At 40.8% G+C, this 15,718-nt stretch overlaps 1 protein-coding gene across 3 annotated transcripts in view; it reads left to right on the top strand.

Moving 5' to 3' along the window:
• The window catches only part of ABCC9 (ATP binding cassette subfamily C member 9), a 149,342-nt gene that overhangs the window by 102,526 nt on the left and 31,098 nt on the right, over window positions 1-15,718 (top strand). For all 3 annotated transcript variants that reach the window (XM_061125119.1, XM_061125117.1, XM_061125118.1), the window contains exons 30-31: window positions 5,431-5,523; window positions 11,896-11,998. In XM_061125119.1, coding sequence (XP_060981102.1) covers window positions 5,431-5,523; window positions 11,896-11,998 — 196 coding nt within the window. The remainder of the gene's footprint in view (window positions 1-5,430; window positions 5,524-11,895; window positions 11,999-15,718) is intronic.

Below are 15,718 nucleotides of genomic sequence, written 5' to 3'. Positions count from 1 at the left end.
AGAGTCGGGCATGGCTGAGTGACTTTTACTTTTCTCCAATTAAGATGTGGAATTTGGAAAAGAAACTTAATTTAACTTGATGAAACCTATCCTGATATTAAGTTTCATTTAGAGAGATATTTTGCTTCCATGGCTTCCCTGATAGCTCAGTTGGTAAAGAATCTGCCTGCAATGCAGAAGATTCCAGTTTACTTCCTGGGTCAGGAAGATCCCCTGGAGAAAGGATATGCTACCCACTCCAGTATTTTTGGGCTTCCTTTGTGGCTCAGCTGGTAAAGAATCCACCTGCAATGTGGGAAACCTGGGTTCAATCCCTAGGTTGGGAAGATCCCCTGGAGAAGGGAAAAGGCTACCCACTCCAGTATTCTGGCCTGGAGAATTCCATGGACTATATAGTCCATGGGGTCACAAAGAGTCGGACATGACTGAGTGACTGTCACTTTCACTTTGCTTCTGTAATTGGTTGTCTGAGCCTTTACATAGTCTTAGACTTATGTGAACAAGTTGATTGATCTGGTTGAGTTTTAAGTCCACAGAATATGCCCAATTTTTCATTCCATGGTCCTTTCTCTGAACATGGCATTGACAGAAAATTTATGAAACCAAATATAGCCCCAAAGAATAAGTAGTTTAATATTATGTTCTGCAAGTGGGGAAATAAAAATATTTTCAAATGAGTAAAATGCACTCTGTAAAAGATTAGTAGAAGTAAAAAAAGTTAAAGGGATAAATCAGAGTGATAACTATAAAAGTAGAGAATCTTGAATGTCTGGTAAGAGTACTGTAACTTTAAGAGGTTGGAAATTTCCAGATTGGGTTATTTAACATGCCCTTGAATATCCAGCCAAATAAAAGATAGCCGTGAATTTTAAATTCTTCTGCTAATAAAAGATTTATCATTTTCTGAGATGTTGAATAATTAAGTGAAATATAGTACTAGTTGTTTTGAAATTTCCAGTTTAACTTTGAAGTTCTGCCTTAATAGTACTGTAAATTTTATATCATTGTGGTAATCTCTTTATTTCAACAAACACTTATTAGGCATTTAGTGTGTTGTAAATAACTGCACAAGCCATGTGACAGAGGAAGAGATCAACATGGCAAGAAGCAGTTCTCAAGAAATCTAGTTTCTTGGGAAGATAAAACATAAATAAGGTAACCCTTAGATGTGGATTAAGTGCTGAAATAGGAAGCCAGATATAGAGTTTATTCAGTAAAATGAAAAGATTCGATAGGACTTGATTGCAGGGATAATGAAAAAATTATATGTGTGTGTATGTGTGTGTATATATATATATATATATATATATATATTTATCAGGTAACAGGAAAAAGCAGGATTAAGATTGGGAATCTCTGGACTATATCTGCAAATTTTTTTTCTTGCTACATTTCATTATTCATTCAATTTAGAGGCAGGCTGATTTACCTTTAATCTCTGCAGTCTTGTCTTTTACAGAATGTGACATGATTGGAATCATATAGTATGTGGTCTTGTCAGATTAGCTACTTTCTCTTAGAAATAAGCACTTAAGATTCATCTGTGTCTTTTCATGGCTTCAAAGCACATTCATAAAATAGAATATTATAAAAATAATTTATCATTGAATAATATTTATTTTATGAATTGCCATATTTTGTTTATCCATTTACCTATTGAAGGACATCTTAGTTGCTTCTAGCTTGGGGTTATAAATATTATGAATATGTGTGTGCATACATGCTCAGTTGTGTCTGACTCTTTGCGACCCCTTGGATTGTAGCCCTCCAGGCTTTTCTGCCCATGGAATTTTCCAGGCAGGAATGCTGGAGTGGGTTGCCATTTCCACCTTGAGGTTATCTTCCCCACTCAGGGACCAAACCCACATCTCCAGAGTCTCCTGCATTGACAGGTGGATTCTTTACCACTGAGCCACCAGGGAAGCCATTACTATTACAAATAAAACTACTGTAAATATTTGTATGGAGATTTTTGTGTGGACATAGGTTTTAAAATTGGTTGGGTAAAAAATATAAGTAAATAAAATAAAATTGGTTGGGTAAATACATAGGAGCATGATTACTTGATAGTATGGTAAAACTGTTCAGTTTTATGAAAAACTGAAAAATTGTCTTCCAAAATAGTTGTTCATTTGCAACATTTCTGGGGAAAAAAAAGTTGTTTCTCCCTTGGGGCTATAAATTAGGATCCTTCCAATGTTAGGGACATATGTCAAACCTAGAGTGCTTTTTGATCTCGAGCCTCTTCTCTTTGCTCATAGAAAATTCAGACCAGAAGGAAGAGGCTAGCCATTACATTTGCTCTTTCGTTTCTTCTGGTATCACTGTTGATGTTGCATGCTGGAGGGGCAGAAAAGTTCGGTCACTTCCTTTCTGCTGGCTGTTTCCAAATCTCCTCTTGCCTTCTCACCACTGATATTCAACAGTTATGTTTTACTTCAGACTCATGCTCATGTGGACCTGTTTTCATCCCTGGGCAATAGAAGTTGAGTACAGAGGCCAAGCAAATAATCCTAGTTCTTTACAGATTTGAATTGCTAAGTCTTTTCATCATAGTAGATTATTAAAATATGGAAGGGATGGTCACTTTTAAAGAATGAACTTTGATAATGGATTATAAACCATTTTTATTTGAAATTCTCTGGCCCTTTGCAAATAGGACCACATGATATTAAATCTCATCCATAAAAAGACACCTCTCGATGCTGAGGTTCTAAATAAAACACTCATACTGAAAATCTTGAGCAATTTAACACACTATTTTGTAAACACCGAAGGGAATTAAAGTGTGGGACTTATTGTTGTTCAGTCGCTCAGTCGTGTCCGACTCTTTGCAACCCCATGGACTGCAGCACGCCAGCCTTCCCTGTCCTTCACTGTCTCCTGGAGTTTGCTCAAACTCATGTCCCTTGAGTAGATGATGCCATCTAACCATCTCATACTCTGCCACCCCACTCTCCTCCTGCCCTCAATCGTTCCTAGCATCAGACAGGAAATGCCATTGAATTTCGAACATCTAACATCAAAGACCCCTGTGTGGCTAGCTCTGTAAGTAAGCTTTCCTATTTATAAGAGAATAAGGTCAAGCTGTAACCTCACCTTCCTGGTTTCATAAAACACAGTCCTGTAAAAAGAGGTTCTTCCTTCCTCATCTTTACCCCTTCATGTCAGACCTCAGTGTAGTGACCACTTGTTGCTTGTGTCAAATTTACAAATAGCCACTGAGTTTTCTGTTTAACAATTGCAGACTCTTTACATTCCTTCATATTCATCCTCCTCTTCACCCCTCTCCTTCCTTCCCCTCATTGAGTTTCTGAAGTGAGAAATTCATTTTAGAAACTCACAGAAGGACTTTGCCTTTGGTCATGGGAGAACCCAGGCAGTCCCAAAAGATCTAAGATTATTTAACTGTTGAAGATTATGTAACAATGTAATCAGTTCCATTGACTGACAGGTGAATATCAGCACTGCTACTCTTGATTCCCTCCACCCCCAAAACCTAAGAAAGACAGAAAAAAGGCTGAAAAGAAAAATAAAAGCATATCTTGAAACGTGTGATAGAACTTTTAGCCTTCTAGAAAGGCTAGCTTGTGTGATTTACAAAGTTGTCTAGTGTGTGCATCTTTATAGAAAGGGTCTGATTCAGGCATTTGTCCACCAGCCATTCACTGAGCACTTTATTTACCTAAAAATATATATTGACACTTGGAGGACCAGTGAATGCCAGTTCTATTTAGGGAGGAACTCAATCTCATTGTGGCTGAAGCCAAACTCATTATCTGTCTCTCCTGATATCTTTCTTCTCTGTCTCTCATCCTGGTAAATAGCACTGTCATCTTCCAAGTCTGCTAAGTAACAAACAAGCCATATTTGACTCCCCTCTCTTTTTAAACTTATTTTATTTTTAATTGAAGTATAATTTACAATATTGTGTTAGCTTCAAGTGTAGAGCAAAGTCATGTCAGACTCTTTGTGACCCTATGAACTGAAGCCTACCAGGCTCCTCTGTCCATGCGATGCTCCAGGCAAGAACTCTGGGGTGGGTTGCCATGCCTTCCTCCAAGGGATCTGCCTCACCCAGGGATAGAACCCATGTCTCTTACGTCCCCTGCATCAGCAGGCGGATTCTTGACTGCTAGCACCACCTGGGAAGCCCATGCATGTGTATGTGTATACGTACACTTTTTCAGATTTTTTCCACTGTGGATTATTGTGACACATTGAGTATAGTTCCCTGTGCTATATAGTAAGTAGGTCCTTGTTGTTTACCAGTCTATTTAGTAATTTATATATGCTAATCGCACATTCCTAACTTCTCTCTTCCCAATTACCTTTGGTAGCCATAAGCTTCTTTTCTGTGTCTGTGTGACTCTTCTCTCTTATTCACTCTGCTACAATGAGTTGATTGTAGCAGTTTGGAAGGCTACTTCTAATAAGCTATCTCACAGTCTCCCCCTATATTAAATTGTACCAGCATCACACCTAATTCAGAATTTTTAACAAGTTCTGATAAACTATCCTTACTCATTCTCTTCCATCCTTTACACTGTCTCCAAATTATGTTGCTTTAAGCAAGCTCTGGGCATTTTATTTCTAGTCCCCAGTGATTTTTTTCCCAGCCCATTCAGGATCTTCTACAGTCTAGCCCCTCCCCCCATTGCTTGTCCAGCCTTTTCCCCTGACAACATCCCCAAAGGACTCTGGTCACCAGCCAGATTGAATTCGCCAGTTCTTTAGTCTTCTGTACTTGCTTTGGTTTGTTCCCTTAGCTGGAATGCACTTCTTGTCTGTTTGGTTGAAGCACATTGCTCATGCTTAAGGTTTGGCCTAAGTAACACCTGCTCAAAGAAAACATTTCCCATCCCCTACATTAATTGCTCCTTCCTATTTGTTCCCATAGAAGTTTACTTTAACTGTGATACAAAACTGATGCTTTTGTACAACATATAACATTCAGCCTAGACCCATGTTTATTATGTAGTATTTATTTTTCTCTTCCTCTTTAGATTATAAGCTGTTGGATTTTTGTTGTTGAATGTTGGAGGAAAATATGTGGGTTGGCCAAAAAGTTTGTTCAAATTTTTCCAAAAGATGGGAAAATCCAAATGAACCTTTTGGCCAACCCAGTAGTTACTCTGACAACTAATAACCTTAATTTAGAATGAACAAAGCCCCCAGATCAGACAGGAAAGAATCTGCCTGCAGTGTACAATATCTGGGTTCGATCCCTGGGTTGGAAAGATCCTCTGGAGAAGGGAATAGCAACCCACTCCTGTATTCTTGCTTGGAGAATTCCATGAACAGAGGAACGTGGCAAGGTACAGTCCTTGGTGTCTCAGAGTTGGAAACGACTGAGTGACTAACACACACACAGTATTCTTTGAGTCTGAATGAGTGCAAAGTTTATTTCTGTACTTTTCTCTGTCCTAGGGACCTCCAGGAACTTGATGACAGTACCCAGCTCCCTCTGCTTTGCCACTTCTCAGAAACTGCTGAAGGACTCACTACCATTCGGGCATTTAGGTAAGTAAACATATTTTCATTTTGTTGATTAGGCAGTTACATCATCAACAAATATTTGCCTACAAATAACTGATCATTGCTACCATTTTCCGATGCCCCACTGTGTGTGTGCCTGTGTCCTAAACTAGTGGTAAGAAAAACATGGCAATAAATGATCACAGAGGGCTTCCCACGTGGCTCACTGGTAAAGAATCCTCCTGCCAGTGCAGGAGATTCGGGTTCAATCCCTGGGTCAGGAAGATCCCCTGGAGAAGGAAATGACAACCTGCTTCAGTATTGTTGCCTGGAAAGTCCCATGGACAGAAGAATCTGGTGGACTACAGTCTATGGAGTTGCAAGAAGAGTTGGACATGATTTAGTGACTAAACAACAACAACAAATGATCATAGTTATTTGAAACTTTAACGAGAATAAAGAAAGAATTCAGCATCATGTTGGATAGATACTACCTGTGTGATTTAGACTAGGCTTTTGAATTCCCTAACCTCATCTGTGAAATAGGGAAAACCATTTTGCTTTTTAGGGTTGTTGGACTAATTGATATAATGCATGTAAAGCATTAGGGATTTCCTGGTAGCCCAGCTGGAAAGAATCCACCTGCATTGCAGGGGAACCTGGTTCAATTCGTGGGTCCAGAAGATCCCCTGGAGAGGGGATAGGCTACCCACTCCGGTATTCTTGGGTTTCGTGGCTCAGATGGTAAAGAATCCATCTGCAATGCAGGAGGCCTGCCTTCGATCCCTGGATTGGGAAGATCCCCTGGAGAAGGAAATGGCAGCTCACTCCAGTATTCTTGCCTGGAGAATCCCATGGACAGAGGAGCTTAGTGGGCTATATATAGTCCATTGGGTTGCAAACAGTGGGACAGGACTGAGTGACTTTCACTTTTCATTTAAAGCATTGGCTTCCCTAGTGGCTCAGTGGTAAAAAATCTGCCTGCAGTGCAGGAGACAGTGGTTCGATCCCTGGATTGGGAAGATTCCCTGGAGGAGGCAATGGCTACCCACTCCAGTGTCCTTTTTGGACAATCCCATGGACAGAGGAGCCTGGCAGGCTACAGTCTGTGAGGTCACAAAGAGTTGGATGCAACTGAGCACACACACCTAAAGCATTAACCACAGTGATTAGCAAAGAAGTAATATAGAAGCTAAAATACATGCATTAATAATAATAATAAAAGAAATATTATTACACCAAAGTTACTTCAGACTTTAAATAGTTTTTCTTCAATGTTGGTAAACATTGAAGTAATATCCCAAGATTTTCATCAAGAGAGTTTACCTAATACTCAAAAAATTACCTGGCTCTATTTTCCCTATTCAGGTAAAATCAGAAAAGGAGGTAGCATCCTTGAATGTTATATTTAATCTAGAAAATCAACTTGTTAAAATGTTATATCTTTCTGCAGCGCTAAATGCAAACCTGTAGTGATTTCAATCAGAGAGTTTTCTAACCTGAGAAATATTTAAATCACATAAAAGTGTGTATATAATGGAGTCAAAAGTAGAATATAAAGATACAGCCACTGTCTACAACATGTACCACAGAATTTCTGCATAAATCTACAGTGGAGCATTTATACTTTTCACAGAGATGTGTTTTCCCATCAAAGTGTGCAATACCTTTTATTGGAGATGGAAGAATCATTGATTGACTTTGAATGTAGGTATTAAGACATAAAAGACCCTGATGCTGGGAAAGATTGGGGGCAGGAGGAGAAGGGGACGACAGATGATGAGATGGTTGGATGGCATCACCAACTCAATGGACATGGGTTTGGGTGGACTCCGGGAGTTGGTGATGGACAGGGAGGCCTGGCGTACTGCGGTTCATGGGGTCGCAAAGAGTCACACATGACTGAGCGACTGAACTGAACTGATTAAGACATAATTTGTGTTCTAATAGTAGCCAGCAACGCCCAGTGGTACTCATAAGTACACCATGTTAAGAATTTCATTTTCTCAGCAAAGTCCTTTCGAGTTAATTTATCTGAGTTTTGAACACATGCCAAGTGCTAGTCTTGCAATGAATATAGAAAGACTCCAAAGATATGGCCTTTTATTTCTACCCCAGATAAATACCACAGGGGAAATGGTTGGGATAACATGGCAGGTAGGGAACAAGCAGTGGCCTGATTCAGGCAAGCTGGCAGGTGAAACAGAAATCAGCCTCTGTCTTCTCCCTGAATAACAAGTGAGGTCATTCACTGAGAATGATGAGGACTGGACCATGTAAAACATCTTGAAGATAATGAGCACGGTCTCAAATGAAAGAGAAGCTTGACCGAAAGTCAAGGTTTAGATTTTTCATTTAATCATCTATTCTTCACTAGACATGTGAGCAGAATTTGGCTTGACTGTTCCTAATTTTACATCAGGATAATTCTAGGGCGCTCTAAGAAGGACAAACTATTACATATCACCTAAGACTTGAATGAGGCTTCCCAGATGGCTCAGTGGTAAGGAATCCACCTGCCAATGCAGGAAATGCAGGTTTGATCCCTGGATCATGAAGATCCCCTGGAGAAGGAAATGGCAACCCACTCTAGTATTCTTGCCTAGAAAATCGCATGGATAGAGGAGGCCAGTGGACTACAGTCCGTGGGTCGCAAAGGGGCAGACACGACTTAGCGAGTGAACAACAGTTTAGAATCAAACACATTCTTTTCCATCTGCTTCTTCCTCTCTTTCAGGCTAGTAAGAGTCCCCAGAGTCGTCAGCTCTCTGGAAAGTTTGTATTTACTGATTAGGCTGCTTTCCTCCCCTGCGTTCAGGGTTCACGGTGTACTCAGAGGCAGCATGAACTAACATCAAGTAGTTTACCACCAGAGGATCACAGTTAAATTAGACTGAGATTTCAGTGACCTTTCCTACTTTTTTTTTGGTCTGACAGAATAAAGGTCTAAGAATGTTCAGAAGATGAGCTGGATGTGGATGAAAAGATACAGACTGAGTGTGTCAAAGTTTCCATTAGGAAAACAGAAGGGTTCTTGCCAAATAGAAACACACAGAAAGAATGTTCGCTGCATTTCCACCCCTCCCCTTTCACTGCTGCTTCAGACTGTTGCCAGCTCCATTTACAAACTCTTTAAGAGTGTATCTGCAACAATATCCCCAAACTAGAGGGAGAGGAAGAAGAGTCCCAGACAAAACACTTTGTCACAATGAAGTGTTGGATGTTCGTCTCAAGTGGAGTCCACAGGCTTTGGTCCAAGTTTCCCCCTCCCCACATCTCTCCATCATCACAGCCCTCTGGGAAGGGGGACCCTGACTCCAGTTCCTGACCTTGTTTTCTCATTTCTGTTCCTTAGTTCATGTTGTTGCCGATAATTGTTGCCGATAATTCCAATGCTTTTGTCCCTCCTTGTCCACCTGAAATATTCTGTGAACCAGTGAAGTTGCTCAGTTGTGCTCGACTCTTTGTGATCCCATGGACTGTAGCCTACCAGGCTCATCCATCCATGGAGTTTTTCAGGCAAGACTGCTGGAGTGGGTTGCCGTTTCCTTCTTCAGGGTATCTTCCCAACCCAGGGATCGAACCCAGGTCTCCCGCATTACAGGCAGACGCTTTACCATCTGAGCCACCAGGGAAGCCCTAAAAAATTCAGCCCATTTCTTAAAACCTCATTCAGTCCGTCTTCCCAGCCCATCCCAGAGATGGTTTATCCATATCTCCCCACCCTCCACCCTAATCCCTGCCACTCTGGTCTTTTAGCCAGTGCAAACCTTCACCTTCCTTTATATTCATGTAGCATTTTTCACATAGGACCATTATGATTGGCTTCTGTGTTGAGCCATCTTTACTTGCTCATACTAAAACAATACCATGCTTACCTCTTTTGCTGGACAATGTGCTTCTCTAGGGCAGAGGTTGTGTCCTGTTCATACATATATGTTGTACTGTCTCGCTTTGAGTTCATGCTTGCTAAATGTTCCTGAATGAGTGGGTGAAAATCCACCCAATAATGCAAATGCAGAATTGGATATATCTGTTCACCGTTGAGATCCACTATCTCAGTAAACCCTATCACTCTGTGAGTCATCCTGTGTTAATTATTTACTCTGTCCCTGGTGGCTCAGCTAGGAAAGAATTGGCCTGCAGTGCGGGAGACCTGGGTTCGATCCCTGGGTTGAGAAGGTCCCTGGAGGAGGGCATGGCAACCGCTTCAGTACTCTTGCCTGGAGAATCCCCATAGACAGAGGAGCCTGGTGGGCTACAGTCCATGGGGTCGCAAAGGTCGGACGTGACTGGGTGACTAAGCGCACATCTGTATGAGGGTCATGATGAGGCTAGTCTTGTTTCACTGTCTGCTTGGTCCCGCCCAGTGTGTTGCTATTCAGCACAGGTCCTCCTATGCATGGCATTTGGGTCAAGGCTACATAACTCAAAGTGAGGTAATTATTTGGCTCTGATTGTCAAATCCTTTGATTATCGTAGATCAGATGTTGCTGTCTGACTCAATTATCTGATTTTTCTGGTTTGGCATGTTGGAGTGATCAGATTGACTGGATAAATCCCAACTATCTGCTTTATATTGGCCTGTATGGATGGCTTCACGGGCCAAGTGAACACCCTACCCCAGACTTCTTCATTTTTGACATAGTGATAGTTTATTGTAAACTTTTGCAAATTGATTGGAAGATTTGGGGCGATGGTGGGGGGGCGGGGTACTTGGAGCAGTCTTTTATCAACGAGGAATCACCATCAGGCTGTCAGATGAAATTTGGTTATTCTCTGCAAACATAACACATAGACAGGAGGTCTCTGTAAGATAAGCCGAAGCCACAGAAAGTTGAATTTGGCACTTCCTCCAACCTTCCAATCAGTTATTTTGTTTATATGATCCAGCTTTCCATTGTTTCTGTTACCCAGGGAAAATAATTGAAAAATAAAAAGAGACTATTTTTGTGATGTAGAAAAGATTTATCAACATGGAACATGAGTTTCTGTGAGAAGTAGCTCCCATGTTCAAATGGATGAAGTTTCTTTTTTAAAAATATTTATTTATTTTTCTGCATCAGGTTTTAGTTGCAACATTTGGGCTTAGTTACTCTGTGGCATGCAGAATCTTAGTTCACTGCCTAGGGATTGAACCAGCATCCCCTGCACTCGCGGGAAGATTCTTAACCACCAGACCACCAAGGAAATTCCTGGATGAGATTTTTATTAGAAGTTTCCTTTGTAACAAAGGTTACACAGAACTTGGTCTGATTACGTTGATCACCAAGAATGAACTTAATTTGACCCAGCATCAGTATCTAAACTATATGTATCATGTTGTTTAATTGCTAAGTCATGTCCCACTCTTTGCAACCCCATGGACTGTAGCCCACCAGGCTCCTCTATCCATGGGATTTCCCAGGCATGAATACTGGAGTGGGTTGCCATTTCCTTTTCTAGGGGATCTTCTCGTAGTTCCAGGGATCGAACTAGGAGTCTTCTGCGTTACAAGCAGATTCTTTACCATTGAGTCTCCAGGGAACATGTGTATGTGTCCTGCTGCTGCTGCTGCTAAGTCACTTCAGTCGTGTCCGACTCTGTGCGACCCCATAGACGGCAGCCCACCAGGCTCCCCCGTCCTTGGAATTCTCCAGGCAAGAACACTGGAGTGGGTTGCCATTTCCTTCTCCAATGCATGAAAGTGACAAGTGAAAGTGAAGTCACTCAGTCGTGTCCGACTCAGATCCCCATAAATACTACACACCAAGAGCTTCTTTCATGCAATGACCATTCTTACAAATAATTCGTAACTTTGAGGTGTAAGATACCTTGCTTAACAAGGACATCTGCCGTTCCCAAGGACCCTCATCCTCTACCTCTTGCCACCTCATTGTCCTTCTTTGATTTCCAGAAACTGAGCGAAAAGAACATTTTTAAGGTATATATTTGCCTGTTACAAACCCATATTTCCTGTCTTTCATGAGTCTCTTCTAGTTCCTTCTACCCAACTCCGACCATGCCTTGTGGAAAAGTAAGATACATGCAGTAAAATCTAGGTCAAGTGTATTGCATTTCTGTACAACTTCTTCTGGGTTATGTAGGGCCCTTGAGAAATCGGCCATGCTTGTTTTCACGGCTGCTATCCTTATGTAGAAATTTATGAAATGATCTTTAGTAGGACTTTGTCGTCGGAAACATTCCTTTCTGTAGCAGAGGTTGAGAAAGGAAGGAACTACTGCCCCATGCCATCTCTCAGGAAGGGTGCGGGAGAGCAGTAGCAGCTGGCCTTTATTTGTAAGTCTTCCGTTCACTAGTCATTCCATCCCACCAGTTCGTCACCGTGTGGAGTAAATAATGTAGTAGGAAGTGTGACTGTTTTTTATTATTTCTCCTGTTGTGTGGCTAGCATCATAATATTTTTGTTTTCTGCAGGCATGAGACCAGATTTAAGCAACGAATGCTGGAACTGACAGACACGAACAACATTGCCTACTTATTCCTCTCAGCTGCCAACAGATGGCTGGAGGTCAGAACGGTACGTTCATTTCATGATTTCGAAATGGAAACCACACAGAGAACAGGCCTGATGCAAAGAGGGAGACAGTTGTTAAAACTAGGCTTCCACTGAGATTCAGCACTCACTCCACATTTTCTGGACTTTAGCTCAGGTTTGTTTATGGTACGGATGAAATTTGTCATGATGTTTTTAGCTAATGGCAAGACAGATAGCCCCAAAAGCAAAAATTCATTTCGTGTTCATTAGTGGCCAGATGACATAAGTTAATGGAATAGCAAATATTTGTATAACTTCAGGTGTTTTTTTTTTTTTTTTTTCCAAAATTTGACAAGTGAACAGATGTACTCACTTCTACTGAACCGGACCAGCCTGGAAGAGATGGCAGCTTTCTATTTTAAGCCAGTGGAGGGTCATGTTAGCCCAAATGTAAAAACTTGCAGTTATTCATCTGTTGCCTTCTTCTGTCCTGTATAAAGGAGGAGAATGGGTATAAGCTTCGGCATTGTACAGACTTGGTCTAGCAAGTTAACAAATTTATTTGGGTCCCAGTTTGCCATTTGTAAACTAGGAGTATGACCTCATGGGTGTGTTAGGTTTAAAAATAGTAATATAAGTCCTGTAGCTCACTTATTGGCAGGTACACTCAACAAATGTCTTTTGAATGGATGGATGCATGGATGAGTGAATAAATGAATGGAAATGGTACCTGCCTTGGTAAGTGGTTAATAAGTCAACCACTCCTAATAAATGAAAGAGGAGATAGGTTAGACCCAAGTTCCAGAGAGAAGGAGATGTTGTTTGCAGACTGGGCTGTGTAATCTACAGTATGAATAAGCAATTTTGGTAGAAATGATGAGTTGACTGTCATCTTTTCTTTAAAAATAATTATCTATCAGTTTGTGAAAAGGAAAAGGAGGTTTATCTGCATTATTGTTAAGAACCTCACTTCCACTGATTAAGCATCCCTGCCATATGAAGGCTCTTTTTCAAAACTCAGTGGATCAGAGAGGGCATCTGGGAATGGGAATTTGATAAAGTGGAAAGGAAGGAGCCCAAATTAAAATCTGAGTTGTTGATGGATGGATAACATATTGATAGAGAATCTCGGGTCCCCCTGTAAGCTGTAGTTGTCATAATTTGTCACTAATAACAGAGATTCTCTACCACTATACTGCATTGTGTTGTGTTGTTGTGTAGAAATTATCCAGCAACATAACACAATTATATTTCACAAATTTTAAATAGATAAGAAATTTCTTCCAGATCACTGTAGGGGTTGGAAGGGGGCAGGGCAGAGATTTTCTAATTACCTATAAGTAACGGAAAGGCAGGCAAAGTCTTTGGGATTTATAACAGAAACAAAATACTATTCCTAGATCTTACCCAGACCCTAAATCCTTGCTTTAAGCTTCTGTGTGTTTGCTCAAATCTGTTTTCTCTGAGGAAAAGAAATCATATCTGAATAACAAAACTAGTGATGAAACAGCTTAATCAGAGAATGTCCTAAAATCACAGGGGGTGAAATGTCAGTAGTTTCCTTTGGTTTGATTTTCCTGATGTTGAAGATCAAGTGTGTTTTTTAGGGGCGAGTGTGTTTGCTTTGGACTTGAGGTGAGTGTCTGACTTGACTCCTGCTTCTCCTCTTTAGCACTTCCTACTGTCAGGTTAATGGACAAACGTTTAACAAGAATCTTCAAGCAAACCATATGTTCTGCTCTTGTAGCCAGAAGACAAGATATTAGAGTGTTCAGACTGCCAAGAAAGGGAAGTTCAGGAAAAATTAGAGAGAAATAGCAGCCAGATTCAGGGTGGGTTAGTTTAGCTTGACTCATACCCTGCTACTTAACTCCCCCATTAAAGGCAGCTGGACCTACTTGAATATAAATGAATTCTAGTTCCACTTGTAGAAATCTAAAAAAAAAAAAAAAAAGAAATATGATATTTGAAAAAGGAAGGGCAGAATCTGCCATTCATTCTGTTACCTTATAACACATCTGTTTTTGTGTCTTTTTTTCTTTTCTGTGTATTATAATCTTTCCACAACTTGCTGTTTGGTCTCATTACCAGATCTGTCCCTTAAAAACCAACACAAAAAAGTTATAGAGTCCTTTGCTCTGTTTCTGATGAATAAGTATAAAATTTGGTAAGAAACTTGTTGATTTATTGCAACATTCCAGGCATATCGGCTGATAGAACTCAAGGTCGAGAGTCTTTTGTGGATGATTTTGTCTCTTTCATTTCTCATATTTGTTTATCAATAAGTTTATGTGGGTATAAAGAACCTGCCTGCCAATGCAGGAGACATAAGAGATCCTGGTATGATCCCTGGGTCAGGAAGATCCCCTGGAGAAGGGAATGGCAACCCACTCCAGTATTCTTGCCTGGAGAATCCCATGGACAGAGGAGCCTGGTGGGATACCGTCCATGGGTTGCAAAGAGTTGGACGTGACTGAGGCAACTTAGCACATACACATATACACAAACACACACACACACACACACACATACACAAACACTCACATACACACATTCCCTTCTAGACAATCGCAGAAATCCAACTTGAAACCAGTCAGATTTATTCTCCTATTCTGTACACTGAAAGTACAGAGTTTTCATTAGAACCAGAATATTTAGAATATTAGAATGTTTATTTGAATATAAATGCTATAATCCAAGAACATATGTTCCACAATAGGAGTGTTGAATAAATAGAACAGATAACTCTAATTAGGAAATAACCTTTCTCCCAATTGTACACATGTAAATGACCTCATTACTACTGTGCATTACTGGAGACACAATTTCAGTTTGAAATAAATGGATCTTATTTCAGAAATATGAGAAATATAAACGTTCAGATATAGGACCTTGGAGACTGGGGTGTGAACTGCTCTTTGAACCTCGCAGCTGGATGTTTTCTGTGTTGTAAGTCATTTACAAGATAAATAATGAAAACCTCTATCTGGCCCACTGATGCTGCATTGATCTTATCTACAGTATCAACACAGCTGCCTCCATTCCCTATTCTTTGATATGTTAACCAGCAAATTAACAAAAATATCTCCTTATCGCAAATAATCTGGGAGCTCCCATAACAGAAGCACAGCCAATTGGTACCAGGACAGGAGCAACCTTGGGAAGAGCTCAGAAAAGGCCAGCGGGTCTCCTGATGCGGATCTGAGGAGCTCACCAACTCAGCATATTCAAAAGCAGAGACATCAGTTTGCTGACAAAAGTCCATCTAGTCAAAGCTATGGTTTTTCCAGTAGTCATGTTTGGATGTGGGAGTTCCTGACCATAAGGAAGGCTGAGCGCTAAAGAATTGTGGTGCTTTTGAACTGTGCTGCTGATTCTTGAGATTCTTGAGAGTCCCTTGGACAGCAAGGAGATCAAGTCAGTCCATCCTAAAGGAAATAACTCCTGAATATTCACTGGAAGAACTGATGCGGAAGCTGAAGCTCCAATACTTTGGCCACCTGATGCAAAGACTTAGTTCTTTGGAAAAGACCCTGATGCTGGGAAAGATTGAGGACAGGAGGAGAAGGGAGCCACAGAAGCTGAGATGGTTGGATGGCATCACTGACTCAATGGCCATGAGTTTGAGCAACCTCTGAGAGATAGTGAGGAACAGGGAAGCCTGCCGTGCTACAGTCCATGGGATCGCAAAGAGTGAAACTGATGACTGAACAACAAAATGACCTCCATGGAGAGAAAGAGGAGAAAGCTTATCATAGTTTC

Source organism: Dama dama, chromosome 22 (genome assembly GCF_033118175.1).
Source record: "Dama dama isolate Ldn47 chromosome 22, ASM3311817v1, whole genome shotgun sequence".
Lineage (NCBI taxonomy): Eukaryota > Metazoa > Chordata > Mammalia > Artiodactyla > Cervidae > Dama > Dama dama.
Note: the sequence above shows the minus strand (reverse complement) of the source record. Positions and strands in the feature narration are given on the sequence as shown.